The sequence below is a fragment of the Nematolebias whitei genome, chromosome 4 (assembly GCF_014905685.2).
Source record: "Nematolebias whitei isolate Nwh7 chromosome 4, NemWhi1, whole genome shotgun sequence".
NCBI lineage: Eukaryota > Metazoa > Chordata > Actinopteri > Cyprinodontiformes > Rivulidae > Nematolebias > Nematolebias whitei.
In genome coordinates, this window is record NC_056501.1 from 19,125,137 (window position 1) to 19,147,295 (window position 22,159).

A 22,159-nucleotide genomic window follows, 5' to 3' on the forward strand; every position below is an offset into this window, starting at 1 on the left:
AGAACTCTCTTCTTGAGCAAGCATGAAGGCGACAGTGGAAAGAAAAAACTCCCTCATGAGGAAGAAACCTTTAGCAGAACCAGGCTCAGAACAAGAGGCCATCGGCTTCGACCGGCTGGGTTTGAAAGGAACAGGAAGGAGGAACAGATACAAAGGCAGGTCAAGAATCACACGTTAAGATAGAAACAGTATCAAATGAAACCTATTCGATTGTAACAATTCATTTGAGGAAATGAGGTTAGTTTGTCCTCTAGTAGTCCAAACCTATGGCTGCATAACAAACCAACTCTAACTATAGGATTTATCAAAAAGGGAAGTCTTAAGCCCAGCCTTAAAACTGGACAATGTGTCAGCCTCACAGAGAGAAACTGGACGTTGGTTCCACAAGAGAGGAGCCTGATAACTGAAAGATCTTCCTCCCATTCTGCTTTTGGAAACTCTGGAACCACAAGTAAACCTGCAGTCTGAGAGCGAAGTGCTTTGTTAGGAAAATATGGAACAATAAGATCTGTAATATAAGATGGAGCTAGACTGTTGAGGGCTTTCTAGATAAGAAGTAAGATTTTGAATTCAATTCTGGACTTGACAAGGAGCCAGTGGAGAGAAGCTAAAACTGGATGATATGATCTTTCCTACTAACTCCAGTTAAGACTCTGGCAGCAGCATTTTGGAATAACTGAAGACTTTTTAAAAGAAGTATTTGAATTTACTGTAATACTTAAATTATTATTTACTTCATGTCATATTGTATCATCACTCCCAAACAGAGCACTTGACTCTGAGATTGCATGTTTACTTGTGGTTCCTAAATGGGTGGCAGAGCTTTCAGTTATCAGACAGCTCTCTTGAGGGAAACAACTTCCAGTTTCTGTCTGTGAGGCTGACACATTGTTTACTTTGAAGATGAGGCTTGAAACTTTCCTTTAATAAATCCTATAGTTAGGGTCGGCTTGGGTTTCTTGTGCACTCCCTTCATTTAGGTTTTGATTGCTGGAGGACAAATTAGAACATCTGCTCACTCTGCTCAGTCTTTACTCACTCTCTCCATGTTTGTGTTGATTTTTCATTATTTATTCAAACTTTATTTAGACAGGTTAATCCCATTGAGCCTCGGGGACTCATTTACAAGAGAGATTATTTCTGTCATTAACATGTGTTTTTCTTCTAAGTACCTGACCAGAACAACAAAGTTCCTGCTCAGTCATCCAGGTACTAATCCTACTGCTTGGTGGGGAAACAGTTTACTGGAACTCCTCTGACTGATGAAGCCCTCCGGATAGAAGGCGAAACATCGCTATAAAAATATAAACTGTCCAGATGACCCGACTGAGAATTATTGGATTTGGTACATGGATGATTGAGCATGAACTTTGTTGCCTTGAACCACTTTGTCTGTGGCTGCCTGTCTGGGAGGAGTTAACAAGGGACAGGACGGCCCCCAGAAACCATATTAGCTCCAGCAAACTGGTTGGTCCACTTAAGGAGTTTACTGCTTGGTGGGGAAACAGTTTACTGGAACTCCTCTGACTGATGAAGCCCTCCAGACAGAGGGCGAAACATTGCTATTAAAAAAATAAACTGTCCTGACGACCCTACTGAGAATTATTGGACCTGACCTGAACATTTCTGTGTTTCTCTCCTCTCAAACACCAGCCGGTCAGGGATGGCAGCTCAACCTGGTTCTGTGGGAGTTTTTTTTTTTTTTTCCTGTTACGGGGAGTCATTCCTTTCCACTGTCGCCATGTATCTTAACAAAGTAAAGATACAATATAACCTGCTGGCTTCCTTAAATAGATATGCTTCATATTATTTAATCGGAATTTCATAATGTATGTGTTGTTTTTATTTTAGTAATGAAATGACTGTAATTGGATTTTCAATATGGATTAATTTTGGATTTGTTTTTCTCCTTTATATAAGGCCCTGTGAATCGATGTTAAATAAACTGAATTAAACTGTATGATAATTGATACAAAACCTCTATCTAATATTTTCCAACCCAAAAAGTAACACTGAAATAAATTTAAAAGCTATTTTATCAGAACAAAACATGGTCGATGTCTCTTTCTGTAATGTTTCTGCTCCATTTAAAATTCCTGATTTTCCTCCACTCTGGTCAACAAAACGAACTCACCCCCGTCTTACGTCACACCGGTGGGCGGGACTTCCAAACAGCAGCAAGGTGACAGAAAGATGATTGGAGACTCACCCAGTACAGAAAGCTCTCATCAGCTGCAGCAGAGCAACCAAGACTCCCATAAGTGCTGCTTCAAAAGCAGAATTAGGATGTTTCATTCATAAAAAAGGAATAAATTTCTCACAAGGAGCATGAGACTTACACAATTTATTTTTATTACACAACAGGCTTTACTGACACAAGCGTCACTGACTCGAGCAGAAAGATCATGCACAAAACCGCACACATTTTATTAAAGTTATAACACACCAATCAGATTACACATAGCTAAATAGGTTTGACCCAATCAATTTAGGAGCTTTTAAAACGGTTTCCCCAAAATTAAGTCCTTCAGTGATTTTCTAAACGTTTTTCCTCATAGCGCCACTAGGGGACGCCAGATTACAGCTGAACACAGATTAAAAGTCACATGTTGGGCCATCTGTCTGAGAACAGCCTGACTGAGAAAAATCCACATTTATAACACTTTGTACAGGAAAAAGAGTTTGCATGTATGGGGAAGAGGATCAGGGTAAAAATTGTACTTTATTATATAAAATTATCATGATGGGTAGGACAAAAACCAGGCAACACTACAGGAAAATGTTCTCCTTTGAATGTTTCTGCATCTAGGAAGAACAAAAAGAGAAAATGTGAGCATTTAAATGTTATAAGTACATAAATAAAGAACAAGCACAGTTTCAGATTGACGTTTCACCTGTTTAAAATCGTTTTATGAGAAGAAACTGTAGAGATAGGAGAACCCAACAATCCCAATGATGGCACAGCACAATGTAATCATCATCTTTTTCTAGAGATTCAAAAACACAAATCAGTCAGACAACAAGTGAAACTGGGTTTAAACAAAAAAACTCACAAGATTAATGCATTTTTACTGGTTTGAGGAAATGGTTGAGCAAAGGAGAACAGAGGATCACAGGACAGGGTGTGTATCTGTGTGTGTAATAGGAAATTTAAAAAAATGGCACAACTTACCTGTTTAGCACTAGAATACCAATCTTTAAAGTCTGCACTTTGCAACAGGGCAGTAAAAATGTAGACTCAACCACGTGCTGACGGAAGCTAAACCATAAAACACATTTTCACAGCTTCTCTGCATCACAAAGAGCTATATTTCAGTTACAGATTTACTTTGGTCACAATAAACAGTCAGCCTTTTAAAAACGATAAACTTTAATTCATTTGACATAAACAACATTCAACATAAAACGACATGCAACAGTTTCAGTTCATTTCCTTCCTTTTCCTTTTGTGATCCACAAAAACCATGCAGGAGGCCTCTTAATTCAAGTATGTTCTTCACGGGGAGTCGAACGGGTTCTGGTTGATGACTCCATTTAAACAGCTGTTCTGCTTTAAATCACATCTGGACAGTCTGCTTTTATTTAAAGATATGATTAAAAGTGGTTCAGTTAGCTGTCAGTCTTATAAACCAAATACAAACCAATTAAAACAGCTTCTCTAAACATTCACATATTAACATGACTGATCTTTATGTGCTGATAAATCACTGAGGGGTGTTTCTACCATTTATTCTGCTATTTATACCAGTACGGTCAGAAAAAATATTAATGCAACTCAGCTGAGTGTTTACAGTAGAAATATTAGACTTAAATCATTTCACAATGAAAAAGTCATTAAGGTGAGGCTTTCAAGTAAACCTAGGCGTTCATTTACCTGCGACTTGATTTAAAAAAAAGTAATTAAATCTTAGAAAAACAAAGATTGTGTGTGTGTGTGTGGGGGGGGGGGGGCTTAAAGAAACTGAGCCACTAGTGTTACTTTAAGCTGCTCTGTAACCCATATGGAGTTGCTGTTCCACTCACGCGAGACATTTAAAGATTTAATTTCTGTCCTTTCTTTCACAGGTTAATGAAATGTTCTTATGGACCGCTCTGGCACTTTTAAGACGGCACGTCTACAACACACACACAATAAATCTATTATTTACATAATCATATAGAAATTTGAACTAATTCCATCTTTATCAAAGTGAAAAGTGCTTAAAACCAACAAGACCCCACAGCAGCGAACATTCAGTAGCTTCAAAGTCATGTAAAATGTGTCGAGGCTCATAAAGTCGACGCACAATGATGGGGGAGGTTGTTACGGTCAGAAACAGTGAATGACAGAACACGGGGGGGTGCAACATCAACAAGTGTTGGACAGTGAAATGTTCAGTGACCCTGGAGTGACGCAATGATCCATTACTTTTGTTTCCCCTTTCTCCATCTCCACAGAGGTGCTGCAGTCGGTCAACTCCTAATCCTTCATTTGCAGCAGAACATCCGCAAAACGTCCAAAACGGAGTGGGAGAGGCCACCGTCTCCTCTTTTGTAGTTGACCAGATGTAACCGCTGTAGCTGCACCTTTAATTTTTTTTTTTTATCCGTGGCTTGTGTGTCGTATCGATTATTTCTTTGGTGAAGTAACGGATGATGAAAACATGATGATGATGACGATGGCAGCCAAGAGTCCTACTTTATTGTCTGGGTGAGGATAATGATGATGATGATGACTAAAACCACAGCACAGCATACACCGATGAAGATCATCTTCTACAGAGGGGGAGGAGATACAGAGACAAGAGGTTTGTGTTAATGACAGGAGCATTTAAATGACCCCACAGAGCAAACACCGGCTGAAAGAGCGTGCAACCAAACCACTAACACCACTTTGTTTGACCAGAGATGAGTGACGTGGAGCAGCAGAAAAACAAGATAAAAATAAACGCGCACACACCCAAGTACTTCAAAAACAAGCAAACCTCAAGTAAGCTCCCTGGATGGACAGACAGCATGCAACAAGAGGCCTCAAACCCACACCCACCGTAGAGCTACAGCATTTTTCTATAAATTCACTTACCTTTAAATTCGAACAGCTCATTTATTTAAGGCCTACTGACAACCCAACTATCAGAGCTACTACTGCCAGCAAGACCATCACAATCACCACAATTATCACCATTTTCTGTAGGGAAGTGCACAAAGTTTGGTCAGGTGCAGATCTCAGGGGAAAACAACAAAAAGTAGAGCAACAGTTGTGTTTGTCACTGTTTGACATGACTGGAAGTTACAAAATTAGAAGGATTTACAGGTTTGTATCAAAAATAAAAGAACAGGACAACAACCACACAAACGCCACAGATACAGATTACTCACGAACAAATAAAAGCTGCAGAGAAAAGACGAACGCGTGAGAACGAAGAGGAGACAGAAAAGGTGTGTGCGTGTGTGTCAGTGGGAGGGAGTGGGTGTTCTGTTCTTGACTGTGTGTGTGTGGGGGGGGGGGGGGGGGGGGGATGGGGTGTTTAAAAAATGGGGGGGGGGGGGGGGGGGGGGGGGGGGGGGGTGTCACAGTAGTGTTTAAAACACTGGGTGGAGACTGGGTCAGGTGCAGGACGGAGGGTCGGGGGAGGTCTCAGATCTTGATTGTGGAGATGGTCATTGTGATATAAAGCAGGTTTCCCAAAAGCACAAACATGTTCAGGACACTCCATTCTTTAACGAGTTATGAGAAATTAACACTTTAATGTGTGTAAAAAAGGGATCTCTGCTGTGAGGACGTGTCATAAAACCCACAACACAGCCGACCTGCGGGACCTTAAAGCTTTAGGAATCATTTAATTGTTTGTTGTAATAACTCAGGAGGACTGTGTTAAAGCTGCCTTAATCTCTATTAGCACTCAGGAGTCAAGATTTTTCAATCCACAAGGTTTCTGATGTTCATTCCTAGTGTGAAAAGTTATGAACAATCGAGCTCCAGTGCTCTTATGTAGCCTGCAGATACAGTAAGAGTGAACAGCTAATAAACAGGAAACATTTACTTCAATGTATTTTAAACCCATTGGCTACTCCTTGATTCAGCTGTTCTTCAGAATAAAGAAATGAGACAAAAACAAGAGTCTCTGGATATCTATGGATTTAAGGAGCACCCTGAAACACTGTTGTCCACAGAGCCCAAGTCATCAGCTGTTGACAGATAACATAACAGAAGGCCTGTCACGATAACAAATTTTGCTGGGTGATTAATTGTCTCAGAAATAATTGCAATAAACAATAATATTGTTTGAAATTTGATCATAATTAGTAATTGTCAAATTTAAGAAGAAATGTTGGTTAATTTTGTGTGTAGTACCTTTTGTTGACCACTGGGTGGCAGCATAAGACTGTTTGAACTGAAGGATGGATAGTGAGGGAGCGAGCAGCGTGTCTCTAAGAAAGATGGGAGGGAGGCCCCTTGACGTGACGTGGTCCGTCTCTCGTTTCGGTTTTTTGGTTCTCAAAACGGCAGATGCTCGGTGTGGTTTGAGCTCTTTAGCATAGCATTTGTCACACAAAACTTTTAATTTAAAAAAATCAGTAAAGTTCTCAGCTTCTTTTTGCAGAGAAAAAATAACTTTTTAGACGAAGGCACGGGTTTCAACTGTGAATTTTGGAGCTTTGACATGATGGTTTTTTTTCCCTCCCCGAGGTTGGCCTGTTAGCTTAGCTTGTAGCTTAGCTTCTCAGCTTAGCTGCTTTTAACGATCCAAAAACGCGATTTTGGACGATTAAAACAGATTTTAAAGAGAAAGTGAAGGTCAGTGAAGAGCAGCGGAGTTGAGCCTTTTGTCATCCAGTGTCTTCAGAAGAAAGAGAGACACACAAAGAAACGATCAAGCCGATAAATGAAAATGAGGTAGATAATTTTCATTTATCATGTGATTCAATGATTTATTGTTTATCGTGACAGGCCTACATAATGGAGTAAAATTTAGTGAGGTAGTACACGAGAGTCCTCCCCAACAGATCACGAAACATTGTTAATAAAATTTCATTCTCCTTCAAGGAATGTTCACATCAATTTAGGGTTTCCTGACAAGTTTGCCGTCAGATTCATCTGGTCAAAATTGTGAACAGGTTTTTTTTTCCTTTCACTTGTTAGTTAAGCCAAAACGTTTGGTTTGCTTTTGGGAAACCAAGCCGTGGTTTTGTCTCAACCACAGTCACTCACACGCCGAGCTTCTTGCTGAAACTTTGCAGCTTTCTTGGTGTCGGCGACGGCGCGCTCCACAAAGCCCACCGACTGGTCCATGTTGCTCTCAATCCTGTCAATCATCCCACCCTGACAGGAACGGCGTCGGTGCAAACGTAAAAGCAGTGAAAGGAAAACCAGTGAAAAGAAAAACACAAAGGCAGCAGTTCTGTGTGGTGTGGAGGTGATGAGGTTGATCTAAGGAAACACTGGTCATCTGAATCACACGGTGCTCAGTGGAGGAGCACAGAAAGAAGAACAGATTTAAATAAGACGTCAAAACAACATTACCTTTCTGCTTTTGGACTGGAACTTAACAGCTTTTTTGGTTTGTTCCCTTGCCTCGATTATGTAATCGACTGACTGGCACACATTCTTTTCTATGTTGTCCACTATGTCCCCCTGGAAAGACAGAAAACTTTCAGTTACTCAAGAAAAGGCAAACAGAACAAGTTTAAGATGAATTAGTAATCAAAAGGATTAAGTTTTTTTGAATCTGCACATCTTCTTTGCGCAGCTTCAATAACGACTCAGAAGAAACAAGGTTAGGTTTAGAAAAACAGCTGACACGCACACGACAAATATAAAAAGAGTGAAGGACAAAGTGCTTACCTCAAACAACCCTTCCCCTCAGAAAGCATGACATGAAGCAGCAAGAAAACAGGCGGTCAGAGCCTCGTTTATTAAACACAGCTGCTCACTATTCAAAAAGTATGTACGTGTAATGATTTGTGTGTAAAAACGACGCTTGGTTTGAATCTTACTAAATGGATTTATGTTCCACTAATGTTGGGGAGTGAGATGGAAGGTGGCAGGAGCGAAAGAGAGGTGGAAGAAAAGCATGGAGCTGGGGGAGAAAAAAAAGAAGAGAAAACCAATGCAGGAATGTGAAGGAAAAACAATCAGGAGAAAGAGTGATACAGTGGTGATTAATCACTAGAACATGGAAAAGATGCACAGAAAGAATGGACCAATGGATGAATGTGAATGAGGTTATGAGCAGACGGGTGCAGAGGGTTTTACCTGGCTCTCCACCAGCATGGCGATGTCTACAAACATGTCATGGAGCTCCTTGATGCTACTTTCCAGACGAACGATGTCTTTATGCCTGGATTCAATCTCACTCAGAGCTTGCTTTGAGATGCCAGAATCAACTATCTGCAAAAAGGACAAGTTTCATTTTACCTCAAAGATTAAAATACAACACCCCCCTCAAAAAATAACTACATGTACCCATGCAGGTCTTTTTTAGGTGTTGTTCCGCTTTAGAAATGAAAAGTACACACACAAACCATAGTTCTACCTCTGCCAAGTTTCACATTAGTGAATATTTACAACTTATTTTACGCTCTTTTATTTTCATCTGTCCAACAAATCTGTGGCTGATCTACACTGATGTTAGTAATATGCAGACAGACCAAAACGAATGTTCGTCCCAAAACTTTAATGCTTCGCACGTACACTGATGGCCCTTTGGCGTTGGGCAATAACTAAACGCAAAAGAATAACGATGGTTTTGTAAATAAAAAGCCAAAACTTCTCCAAAAAGACCCGGCAAAGTTAAGTCAGGTCCTCTGGATGGTTTCTTTTGGTTGAAACATTTTGTTTTTCATCCAAAAAACGTCATCAGTCTGAGGAGCTGCAACAAACTCAGCCTTGTAAATAGCACCTTCAAATAGTGGGTCAGCCAGTTTGATGGTGCTCGGATGTTTTCTGTAGTCCGCCCGATTCGTTTGAGGCGGTCCAGGCCAAAGTGGTTCAAAATATCCTGATTCATGTTCAATAATCCAGGTAGAAAGATCCAACAAAGTTAAGTCAGGTCCTCTGGATGTTTTTATTTTTTTTGTTGACAAAAAAAAAAACAAGAAAAGAAAAGAAACCATCCAGAGGACCTGAATTAACTTTGTTGGGTCTTTTTGGAGAGGTTTTGGCTTTTTATTTACAAAACTATCGTTATTCTTAATGCGTTTAGTTATTGCCTGACGCCAAAAGGCCATCAGTGTACGTGCGGAGCGTAAATGTTTTGGGACAAAACATTCGTTTCCTAAATTGCAAACTACAAATTTTACAATTTGTGTAACTTTTTTTTTTTTTTTTTTTGGAAAAAAGGATATATGTTGCTTAAAATTTATTCTGTTGTCTTTTAGTGCTTTCCTTCTTATACCTGCCCTTATAGACCATTTGTTAGCAAAATATTTCACGAATCACTCCACGGATGTGAATGAAACTTTCAGGAAACAGTCGTCTGAAGTTTGTCTACAACTTTTACTTCAGATCCAGCTCAGTTCAAAACTGCAACCATAGACATTCGACTTTACAAGACATAAGGCTACATTCAGGATTTTTAAAATCAAATCTTTTGCTAAAATTAAGTGTCGTAGTAGCCGAGTCTTTACTGCTTGCACCAACAGATCATGTGAGGTCTTGAAATATTTAGTGTGATTATGAATCTCATTTGTTTCAAAATTTACCTCCAAAGTGTAAACCCCATTTATCATAGATTTTAATTTTGTCATGAAAAGCATCAGGTACACATTCCTTGGCCTTTCATTCTAAGTTGGAGGTAATTTTCAGACTAACTTTCAGCTCTGCAACATCATCGTCCAACACAACATTTTTTCCCATGTTTGGATGTTTGTGATCCGCTTCCCATAACTATTCCATCCACCTTGATGATTAAACTTTTCTATGAATTAAAAAATACATTTAAAACAACAACAACAAAAACTTTAGAAAAAATGTTAAGGACTGTGAATGTTGACCCAGGGTTCAAAGGTCCATACTTGAATTCACCTTCAAATTTGTTGGAAATGTTTTAAACTGTCAGATAATGTCTCAAGGACTTCAGGCTTGAGCAAATTTGACATACCGGCAGTGTGGACTGAAAACATTAAATCTGTGAGAGGGACCGTGACGTCTGATCATGCTTCTTATCTGTTCAGCCATGTGATTTATTAGTGCCAGCTGTAAAGGACAAACACGTCCTGCATGGACAGATGTTACATTAATATAAATAAAACATACAGTTAAGAGTTAAGAACCAACTTGTTCACATCTTAAGTTGCAAAGTTGAACTGTGCGTCCTTGTTTGTGTTGAAAACAACCTCTTTTTTATCAATGTGAGCAGAGATACACTTGAATCCAGGCTGCGGTGCAGTGTGTGTTCATTTTATCAGCTGCACCACACAGTCAAACATGAAACATTTCTCGGTAACAGTGTGTCGTTATTCATGTGTCGTTTCATTTTTTAAATCAGAAAAGCTCACGTCCAAGCTGTGCCTCTTTTACTCAAGTCTCGACCTGGCTGTTTATTATGCATGTTGAGAAAAACAGAAGGAGTGACAACACCTTTCATCCAACCATGAAATATTTATAAATGCTACGATAATTGGTAGAACTGCTTTAAGCTACCAATATAATTCCTTTTGCAGTTCAACCCACATAATGAGCAGCCAGGTTAACATTAGGATGATGTTAAACTGGGGGAAAGGCACGCAGACACACTTACCCCTGCAGTGAAAACAGCAGCATTCCCACTCTCCAACATCTCCTCCAGTTCTTCGTCTGTTGTTGCTTTTCCAGCTGGAAGAGGCAGATTTGGAAAAGTCAACACGTCACTGTGGGACCATTGTTCATCTTTGCCTTTGTGAATGTAAGTGCAACGTACTGATCTCCAACTGTCTCTGAATACGTCCTTTACTCCTCTCCCTGAAGTCCACTTGAGCTTCGTTATATTTCGTCATCACCTCCACAAACTTCCTGGACAGCACGGCATGCTGGGAGACAAAATGGCAGACACTATGCAGGAAGTGTATTCACAGACGCACTAGCAATTTCATGTTCAAATTTTTAAAACTAGAGAAGCTTCTCTGCAAAAATCTTGTTTTAATTAAATTTACTTCAATATTCTGATGTTTGACAGTACATAATCCAATCTGATTAAGATTAATAACATCCTCAAAACTTGTCAACTTTTTATCCAAAGGCCCCCTGAATGTGATGACATCATTTACCTGTGATTTCCGTATCCTTAGGTCAGCTGATACCCTCTCTTGCAGTTCTGACTCCAAATTTCTCTCAATGGCTGGAAAACAATTTGAACTATTAAGTCGGCTCTAACACGCTCCACATCATCTCATGCACCAACATAAATTATTCTGAGTGAGAAGCTGTGTGATGTAGTGGGAATAAGACTCACTCTTAAGTTTGTTCCTTGCATTGTTGGCCATCTTCTTTATGTCATTAGTGATGGCTTCCAAGTCATCCTGTGTTTCTGGAAACAAAAAGCACACACAAGATGAAAACATTTATTATCTGAAGGCCTGGCATTCCTTGAAGAAATGCATTTCTCCCACCACATTTCATGCCAGAGTTTTAAATGGAGATCATCTTATGCTGGGAAGAAACGAAGCTAGAGCTGATGTAGTCAAAACTTATAAATAACAATTGACATCTCGTGTGAGCTCTCATAAAATGTTCTTCCAGAGTTTGTGTTGAAGTTGACTGTCAACTACTGCCACACCAAGTTTTAGCTCAATATCTAAAATTGACCGAGTCATTGATGCATTTGCTAAGGCTGAATAGCAGCCATCTTGAATAAGGTTGACACCAAATGTTAATCAGTTGTGGATGTATATGAAATAATTAAATTCTATTCAAATGTATCTAGTGGCTCATGGGATATTTTGCCAACGGATAAATGAAGCACAGACATAGGCAAAAACATAAATTTTGCTTTTGGCAGAAGGCATTAGGATTACTTCATAAGAACAAGCTGCATTTACTTATTTACAGAAAATCTGTGTAAAGAAATGCATATATTAATATGTTTAATGAAGGTTATTAAGCCCCAGCTGTGGTTATTATGAGTTTCTGTCTTCAGAAAGTGATCCAGTTCAAGGTAAAACAAAAATGAAGCCGTTGGGACAAAAACTGTTTTGTGATCTAGAACCAGGGAGAGGGCAGCACGGTGGCGCAACTGGTAGAGCTGCTGCCTCTCAGCGAGCAGGTCCCTGGTTCAAACCTCGGTCCAGGGGCCTTTCTGGGTGGAGTTTGCATGTTCTCTCCGTGCATGCGTGGGTTTTCTCCGGGTGCTCCGGTTTCCTCCCACAGACCAAAAACATGCATGTTAGGCTGATTGGTAACTCTAAATTGTCCCTAGGTGTGAGTGAGAAAGTGAATTGTTGTTTGCCTCGTTTGTCTCTATGTGGCCCTGTGATGGACTTGCGACCCGTCCAGGGTGTACCCCGCCCCTCGCACAGTGATTGCTGGACATGGGCACCGGCGACCCCCGTGACCCAAAATGGAATAAACGGGTAAAGATAATGGATGGATGGATGGATGAACCAGGGAGAATCCATAAAAGAGGAGCAGAGGTGGTAAACAAAGGTAACCAGGAACGAGGTCTTACTCTGATCTGATGTGGGAGCAGACAGGATGACGGAGTAAAGCTTCTTGACTTCAGCCACATTCTCATCAATTTTATCAATGCTGTTTCTGATGTCCTCGATCTGAAAGAAAGAAAGAAAGAAAGAAAGAGGGGTCAGATGTACACAAAAGAATAAACCCCATTTATTTAAACTGGTCTTTGTAGGGAAGGAGAGAAGAGCCTCAAAATAAACTCACCTGAGAGAAGAACTCGTCCATGAAGGCTGCATTGTCAATAGCGATCTCCACCTCGTCATCATCTTGATCACACGTCTAAAAAGAAATTTAAGGCGTACATAAATACTAGAGCATAATAAAAGTGTACAAATTTTTACCTGGAGATAAATGTGTAGCAAGTCATTTCTACATCATAAAGTTGTCCCAACTGTTTTTCTTTTACTTTTTGGAAGAAACAATTAATCACCTCTGTGTTTTTAACCATTGTTCAACTGGTTTGTTTAGTTAATTATGCCAAACATGTATGAAGTTACAGGAAAAATGCAGGCTTTTATATTAGTTTATTTTTAGAAACATGTTACCATTTATTTAAATCAAGTCCTAACCATATGTTGTGTATATCGCATGTGAATCCAATATCAGCTGTAGACTGTCGTCATCAAGAGAAAAGTAAAATCTCAGTCTCATATATCTCCAATTAATGTCAAGATTATTTCCTTTTTATTTTAGTAGCCGGTGTTACAGAAGAGAAAGGCCGAGTCCCTTCAAGTTTGACATGAAGTCTTGTGTGACACAACTTTAACTCTTTATATGATAGAAACAGCGCTTCGGCTGATCTAGTTTAGTGTTGGTTAAATCACTGAATAGATTCTTGATGTATACGACACAAAGAACAGCTACAGAATAATTGTACATAAATTCTGCAAACAAAAAAAACATCAGATAATTTATATTTGAACGAATAATGTATTTTGCACACCATTTTTTTATATAGAATACTGAATATATATATAATGTAGCTTTCATAGCTTCATTAACCAGTAAATTAATGCTAATTTAAGTTCCTCACAGCTGAACTTAAGACATGTCAACAACAAAGGCGTTAGAAAGAGACAAATCATGTCCTACTAGTCTTTGGATTGGACAGTAATCAGTCGTGTTAGACAGTTTGACAACATGTTACGTCACCATTCTGATTTCTGCTCTTTCATAGTGTAAAAAATGTGGCGTGAAGCAGGTAAGAATATAGGTTTTCTTCCTAAACCGTCTGTTTTAATCATGATCACACAGCTGGGCTGAGAGTAGCTGTTGTCAAAGCAACAGCTGAGATCTATTGAGGTGGGGTTCAGTGGAAAGAGTATGAATATTTAATATCTTACCTGCTCTGGATAGTTCTCTAGTTTAAATAAACAGATTGATTCTGAACAGATTTTTGAGCTAACGACTAGTCCAAGGAGTTTTTAAAAATGTATATTTGTTTGTGCCAACACAAATTTATAAATATTTTTTAATATATTATTTACTCATAATATTTGGATTATTATCTAGCTGTCACACTTTTGTGAAGGTCGGGGCACTCCTGTAAGGATTAGAACATTGATTCTGCCACAATAAGTGTAATATGAAGCTCTCAGCTGTGTAAAGGTTTATGAAATGTGTTCTTATGAACCTCTGTGCAAGTTTAAAGACTGTGTTTTAAGACAGCAACAATCCACTTTGGTCTTAGACTGAACAAATTCACATTAAATTGCTGAAGATTAAACCAATTGTCTAAATTGGTTTCTCATAAAACTTTCTACAACAGATGAGATGCTAATAGTTTATAACCCCTCCACAAAACCCAACTTTAAAAGATTCAAACTATCCTTAAATGGAAAAAAAAAAAAAAAAAAAAAAAAGACACCTTTGGACACTATATACCAACACAGCTGTTTGTAAAATGTGAAGTTATACCATCAAACTAATAGAAATATGCTTTTCTCAAAACTTAACATCTTAAAAAAAAATGAAGCTCTTATAAAACAGTATAAAAACTGAAACAGCAAAAACTGTTTAGCACAATTTAAACACTATTCACATGTTTTTTTTTAGGTCATTTGGCTCAGACGTTGAGGAAAAAATAAACGAAAGTAATTACTGCACCATGAAAATGAACTTTCAGCATCAGATTGATACTGAACACCTGACGAAAACCAACCATTTGGCACTGCTGAAGTTGTATTTGTTACAACCCAGCAGTAAACATTTGAAGATAAGATACTTCGATTATACGGATATGCCACTTAGACGTCTATTTTTTGTGACTGAAAAACTTACTGACAGTAATGATGCTTCAGTAATGAAATTACTTCCTGATTAGTTTATTTGATACACCAACCAGAAATGTTTTTCATTTCATTTATTTTCATTTACCTTTATTTACTCATTGAGCCACGAGAACTCATTTTCAAGAGAAACCTGTTTAGGGAGCAGATGGGGGTTAAGGGCCTTGCTCATGGGCCCAGAATGGGGCGAATGAGGGTGGGGGCACGTGTGGGTACTTCACCTACCCCACCTACATTATTTATTTATTTTTTTTTATGTCGGTACCGGGGCTTGAACCGGCGATCTTCCAATCACAGGCCCACCTTCTCTAACCTCTGCGCCACCACTCCCCCAGAAATACTGGTCTTACTGTAATCAGGCTGCACCCAATACATTTATCAGAAGGCCTCCCTCTGCTGAAGCATTTAAATATGTCATTAGTGACAGTCGGCAAACACTAAGTGGTGCTGGGGATGTTTACACGGAAACGACCAGGCTACAGGAACTCCTCACAAGTTCATGATGTCCTGTTAGAAAAAGAGAGCGATGACTGAAAAGAATCAACCATTTACCTCTTAAACAATTTATGTTTTTAGTAAACCAGTTGGCTCGTTGGTTCAACTCTCAACAGGCTTCAGGTTGTGTTTGTAATGTGTAACAGAGTGAAGTCTGAACTCCTCAGGTGTGACAGTCAGGTGTGTGCCAGGGTCAAAGTCAAGAGGTGGAAAAAATGAAACGTCAGGCAGCACAGCTGTCGATTTCCCTGCGCTCAGAGCGACTGATTCAGCTTCAGTTTCTAACTCGCCACGAAAGGCCAGCGACTGTTTGTCTGTGTGTGCTTATCAGCAAAATATCTCATGAACCACTGGACAGATTTTATTGCAACTCTTCCAAAGTACTCATTGAATATACAAACAATTAACATTTGGAGTTATCAAGATGGCCACCACAGCTAATTTGTGTTATCCAAAACAAAATGTCTATAATTCAGTCATTTATAAAGCTAAAAACTGGTGATGTAGAAGCTGAGAGTCGTTCACAACTTGAAGTGGTAACGGATAGAGTGAGATCTTTGAAAGTTTGATGTGCAAGGCATTAAGTAATACATGCACCTTCAGAGATTAGTTTTGTAATGCAACTGAAAAAATGAGCTGTGGGCGGGAGCGACAACATTTGACAAAGAATCATTAAACACCCAATACCTTTAAGAAATGCATGTCACCCACCATTTTTCATGCTAAAGCTTTATATGCTAAAACGGGATGATGTCATAGCTGTTTTAGTCAAACCTCATAAATGAGTATATTATTTATTTAATGTTATTAACCTTTAACCAGGCAAATCCCAATGAGATCAAAGATTTCTTTTGCAAGAGATGTCTGGGCCTGAAGGCCGCCTAATATGAATGATTTTGAACAGGAGGAGGAAACTGGAGTAAAACCAGAGAAAACCCACACAAACACAAGGAGAACATGCAAACTCCACACAAAAAGACCCCAGGTCCAAACTGGGGATTGAACCCAGGACCTTCTAGCTGTGAGGCAACAGTGCTAACCAACCGCTAATTCATTGTGAAGCTCAGACTATATGCAATCTCATACAATACTTCAAGATATACATTATAAATACTATTAAAGGATATAATTTAAGTAATGGATAAGATATTCCATGCTGAAGACAACTACATTTATTCATGTGCTTCATAGACCTCTGCAGCATCATGCCTCAATGATTAGCCCTTCTCAGTCCACTGCTGTTCATTATGACCAATGACTGCAGGGCTCACAACCAGAACCTTGTGTTAGGTGATGGTGTTGGTCAGATGTACCCTGAAGTATCTACCTTTTGCTCTGTCAATGTAGACAGAGGTGTCAAACCCACTTACAAAAAGGGGGCCAAAATTGAAACATTTTTCAAACTTAAGGGCCAGTTTCAGAATCTACATTAACTCAAGTTAGATACCCAACATCTTCTCTTGGTTGCAGGTTCCTCAGCAAGAGTTTTGATTGGTCTCATTTGACATTTTCTGTTGCACTTTTGACATCATAATCAAAGATTACTGAAAAAATACAAGTGGGGGAAAAAAAGCATTTTACTTTAAAAATATCATCTTAGGGGCCAAATAAGATGTCAACAAGAGCCACATTTGGCCCCCGGGCCTTGACTTTGACGCATGTGATGTAGAGTGAAAGGAGGGCAGTGCCAGTCCTGCAGAAATCCACAACAACCTTCTTGGTCTTCTGGATGTTGAGGATGAGGTTGTTGTCCTTGCACTAGTGTGGCAGATCTTCCACCTCCCACCAGTATGATGAGGCCAATCACTGCCGTCATCTGCAAACTTCACCACTCATTAGGGACATTTACACCATCAGGAGCAAGACCAGGACCACCTGCATCTTCAGTGACCCCACCCATCCTGAACATATCTCACCAGAGAGAAAGCTGCAATGCATCCAAGCAAAAATCCCCCAGACTGTAAAACAGCATCTATGCATTCAGCATTTATTAACTTTTCTGTTTATACAATGCCTATTTCAGGCTATGTCACTAGTTTAATTGTATGTTTTATAGTATTTTTATCATAGTACACACAGCTCTTTCATTCTTAACAGATAATGGTTTGAATGACAATAAAATGAGATATTGTAAGATGTGTTAGCTTCCACCAGACCAGATCCCAACTTAAAAAAAAAAAAAAAGTAAACTGGCCGAGTTATAATAATTTCTTTGTTTGCTAATTACAAATAGCTATAGGCAACAATCATAAAAAAGGTAAACAGCAAAAGTTATTCAGTTGTAGATTAACAAAAAATGATTTCTGAAAGTTTAATTATATGCTTTCTGATACATGCTCAATAATCCAGGTAGAATCACTCAACCCCCTGTGAATAGTAAACAGCCATCAGTGTGCTAATGATCCATTGTTAGGCTGATGGTCCTTCTTGAGCATGTGATCAGCTGGTTTTGGTTGTCAGCAGCAAACTGGTTGATCCACTCTGAGAAGGTGCTATTTAAGAGACTGAGCTGAATACAGCACCTCAGACTGAGGAAGTCTCTCGGATGAGAGACGAAACGTTTCTACTTTTTTTTTTGCTTTGTTTTGTTTTTTGTCTTTTTTGTTTTCTTGTTTTTTGAATGTCCAGAGGACCAGATTGAACTTTTTTGGATATATGCTTTCTGGTTCATGTATGAGACTGGTGATGACTAAATGAATCAGAATGAGCACAGGCTGCTGTAAACATAAGTGAAAGTTAACATTTGCTGTTTGGAGACTTGCAAAAAAATATTTAAGACACGACAGTGAACCTAGGTAGTAAAATATCATATAACCTTCTTAATCTGCCTTTAAATCTCATGTGAAACACCTAATCTCCTAATTTAGGGTGAAGCTCAGGTTCTTCTTTAGAAACAAATCATGTTTCTCCCTTAGAGCAAGGAAGCTTTTGATCACGGCTACTTTTTTGCCAGTACTCGACTATGGTGATGTTTATGTGTGTGCTTCAAGCAGTTGTCTACAGTCACTGAATCCAGAGTACCCCTGTGCAGTAAAATGTATTACTGGTTGTAGCTACCTTACTCATCATTGTGATCTCCATCTTAAAACAAATATGGCTTCCCTTTTTTAACAGGCGACGTGTGCATTGGATGACTTTGGTTTATAAGTCTCTTATTGGCCTGCTTCCACATTATTTATGTACTTTTATACGAAGAATGGACAGTAGTTATGCCTTGCACTCTAAGGACTGTTTGCATCTTCATGTTCCTCGTGTGCGAACGGAAAAGGGCAAGAAAGCTTTTAGCTTTTCCGCCCCCTCAGCGTGGAATGCCTTGCAAGCTGAATTAAAACTGACAGAACTTGTTACTTTGAGTGCTTTTTGCAAACTTTTAAAAAACCGACAAAGGATATCTTGTCAGCAGTGCCTGCGTTTTAGATCTTAAATTGTTATTGTTTTAAATAATTATTGCCATTTACTGTTATATTGTGCGTTTTATATTTTTATATATTTCTGAAGTCTTCATAATCTTGCTACTTGTTTTGTTTTTTTATGACGTGTGCTGCTGCTGCCTGTTCTTGGCCAGGTCTCCCTTGTGAAAGGGGTCTTGATCTCAATGGGTTTTTATCTGGTTAAATAAAGGTGTAATAAAAAAATAAAATAAATAAAAACTACGTTTTCTATCAGATATGTCTTAAAATAATTCTTTGTCTCATAACCTTTTAAATTCCTTTAAAATTTTCAATTTTCTCTACCAGCTGTTGTAGTGCAAGGAAATCCCTTCCTATAACATTGTCAAGCTTGGAGCCTTTTTGAATATCAGGCTGGAACTCCTGATGACATCACTCCAGAGTCCAGACCAATAAAAATAGACTTTTCAAATGGCACGCTTCTAAACAAAACTAACCAGTTGTTATCCAGGTAATAAACCGACAAAGTTAACCAACGATGTATCGTTTTATCTTTTACATTTTTACAAACGCATACACAGAAGCATGATCACCCACCTTCAAGACAGCAGACTAAATATTCAGGGAAGGGAGGTCATATTAAAAAAAAAAATCCATCAGCCCTACAGGGAACTATTTACCAGTTTTTGTTTGAGTTGCTATTTCTGTTTAAAATACTTCTCTAAAATTTGAATTGCAAATGTAGACCTGAGATTATTTGCTTCAGGCTGTTCCACCAACAATGTTTCCAGGACACAAACACTGACATGGTAGTGTTTTCTGAATCTGTCACATGGTGTTTCATCAAAGGTGACACTCGAGCTAGCACACTACGCTTCCTCACACACACAGTGCTTCTGCAGGGGGAGATAACAAGATCTCACTTCCTTCCACTGACTCGAGAGGAAACAGACTGGTGTGCAACTAGCCCAATGACCAAAGACCACACAGGCAGAAAAACAACATACTGACAAGATCATAAGAGGGAGTGACCTGATTCAAGTCATAACGAGAACTTTCACGATATTTCTCATTAAACTCAGGTGCACAATTAATGTCTTATCACCGTTATCAATGACAAGTTCAGGTTTCAAAAAGGAATTAAATATTGATAGATAATACAATGGAAAAACAAGAGTGAGTGAATCATGCTGCAACAAATTTGATTTTCTATTAACCAAAGAACAATACTCACAATAACTACAAACACTAGATAGCTTAATGATCAATTTTAAAAATGATGCACCTTTTTCTGTAGTTTGTGCGTGTCAACTGGAACACTGGTTTGTTCCTTTTATGCAAAACATCACTGGACTTATTCTGCAAACCAAACACCATATGTCACGTTGCATAATTCTCTTTAACCAGATGAAGCCTAAAATGAGGTTTTACATTTAGGCAAACGCACTGATCCCCTACATGGTCAATAAACTGACCGGCTCTCTTAAAGGAAAAGTACACAGTCAAGTTAAAGAAGAGAATTCTTCCTTTGGATTCTTCTGCTGCTTGTTCCTAGTCTGTTTTAGTGTGAGCTGCTACAAGCAATTTAGAATCAACATGCTCTCTCAAATACAACCAAACTGAATCTCACTTGGCTTCTTGTGCTCAAAACTCAAAAATGTATTAAACCATATATTAAAATAATGCATGTGGTTCACAAATCAGTAATCAAACAAAACAAAACAAAAATCCACCATTCTCTTTGTATTCATCTAAAACTGCTACCGGGATCCCTGGACTAGAGCAAGGCAAAGTTTACGGAAAGTGACACGACTAACAATATATATATTTTTTGGCTCAGATGCAACTTCACTTACTAATACATTTTCATGAGCTGCTGTAGCCATCCATCCATCCATGTGCCCACGTCTTCCTTTCCGGGTCAAGGAGAGCTGGTGGCCAACTCCCATAGTCACTGTGAGGCATGTACACCCTGGACAGGTCACAAGTCCATCACAGGGACACATAGTGACAAACAACCATTCACACTCACTCACCTAGGGACAATTTAGTTATCAGCTAGCCTAACATGCATGTTTTTTTGGCTGTGGGAGGAAACCAGAGTGCCTGGAGAAAACCCATGCATAGGGAAAATATTTTAATGTCACACAAAATAGGTGGGGAGGTGAACCTGCAATCTTCCTGCTGCAAGGTGACAGTGCAAACCACTGTGTTGCCCCTGCTGTAGTTATGTGTGACAGAAAGAAAGACATCAAAACATGTCCCACTCAGCTGGAACTATTTGAACCTGAGCAAAAAGAAAGTAAAGCTTCAGACACAAGAGAAACAACTAGGTGGGGGCCTTCACCCATCGACCGGTGGTGGTGTTGCTAGCTAATGTCAACCGTCTTCATCACAAATAATGAGACTTCAGAATGTCCTCTCTGGAGCATTTGAATATCTGAAGAACATCAGCTTCAATGCATTTTAGGACGTACAAAGGACCACATATCACATCTATTACGGTCGTCCTAAATGGTTTTTTTTTTGGTTTTTTTTGCAGGGATGGGCAGTGATTTTCCAATAGTCAAAGTCTAGTTACAATGGGCAGATTTAAATAATTAACGTGACCATTTCAATCGTCTTGTTCTGAAACCCGGTAGTGATATTTTAGACACATCTACTACCCTCCCAAAATTAAAAAAATAAATAAAAAGCAACGGAGTCCCAGTGTCAGTTTCAACTTGTGTAGTTTATTAAAATAGAAACCATGATCATGTGTGAGCTCAGCTTTACTGTCAAGAGTCACGCTCCACATTGATTTATTGGATCCCCAGCAAGTACAATTAGCAGCAGCACATGTCTCTGTACCAAAAGCCTGTTTTATTAAAGGTTTGGAACGGTGGCACAGTTGGTAGAGCTGCTACCCAGCAGCAAGAAGGTCACCAGATCGAATCTCGGCCGGGGTTGAAATTCTGTGTGGGGTTTGCATGTTCTCTCCGTGCATGTGTGGGTTTTCTCCCAGTACACCAGATTCTTCCCACAGACCAAAAACATGCATGTTAGGCTGATTGGTAACGCTAAATCGTCTCTAGGTTTGAGTGAGAGAGTGAATGGTTGTTTGTTTCGTTTGTCTCTATGTGTCCCTGTGATGGACTGGAGACCTGTCCAGGGTGTCCCCCACCTCTCACACAGTGACAAATGGATATGGGCACCAGTGACCCGAAGAGGAGGAAGTGGATAAAAGATAAAGGATAGATGGATAGCTGGAGGAGCTGTGGTGAGTAAACTTTAATTCAACATAAGTCCCAACCAGAGTGTTGACTGTTTTTCTTTAAATAAACATCTCTGCTTCACTGTACATATCCCCTATA

General features: G+C 39.2%; 1 protein-coding gene across 2 annotated transcripts in view; it reads right to left on the reverse strand.

The window, feature by feature from the left end:
- Positions 1-2,909: 2,909 nt before the first annotated feature.
- Positions 2,910-22,159, reverse strand: part of stx3a (syntaxin 3A) — a 25,559-nt gene continuing 6,309 nt past the window's right edge. Inside the window, exons 2-10 of one of the 2 annotated variants that reach the window (XM_037675828.1) lie at positions 12,839-12,913; positions 12,624-12,723; positions 11,412-11,486; positions 11,227-11,297; positions 10,881-10,989; positions 10,722-10,795; positions 8,237-8,371; positions 7,193-7,303; positions 2,910-2,987 (exon numbers count right to left, since the gene is read on the reverse strand). In XM_037675828.1, the coding sequence (XP_037531756.1) occupies positions 2,910-2,987; positions 7,193-7,303; positions 8,237-8,371; positions 10,722-10,795; positions 10,881-10,989; positions 11,227-11,297; positions 11,412-11,486; positions 12,624-12,723; positions 12,839-12,913 (828 nt within the window). Of the gene's footprint in view, positions 2,988-4,340; positions 4,756-7,192; positions 7,304-7,504; positions 7,616-8,236; positions 8,372-10,721; positions 10,796-10,880; positions 10,990-11,226; positions 11,298-11,411; positions 11,487-12,623; positions 12,724-12,838; positions 12,914-22,159 lie in introns of those variants that run through there. The other variant, XM_037675827.1, reaches the window with a different exon arrangement.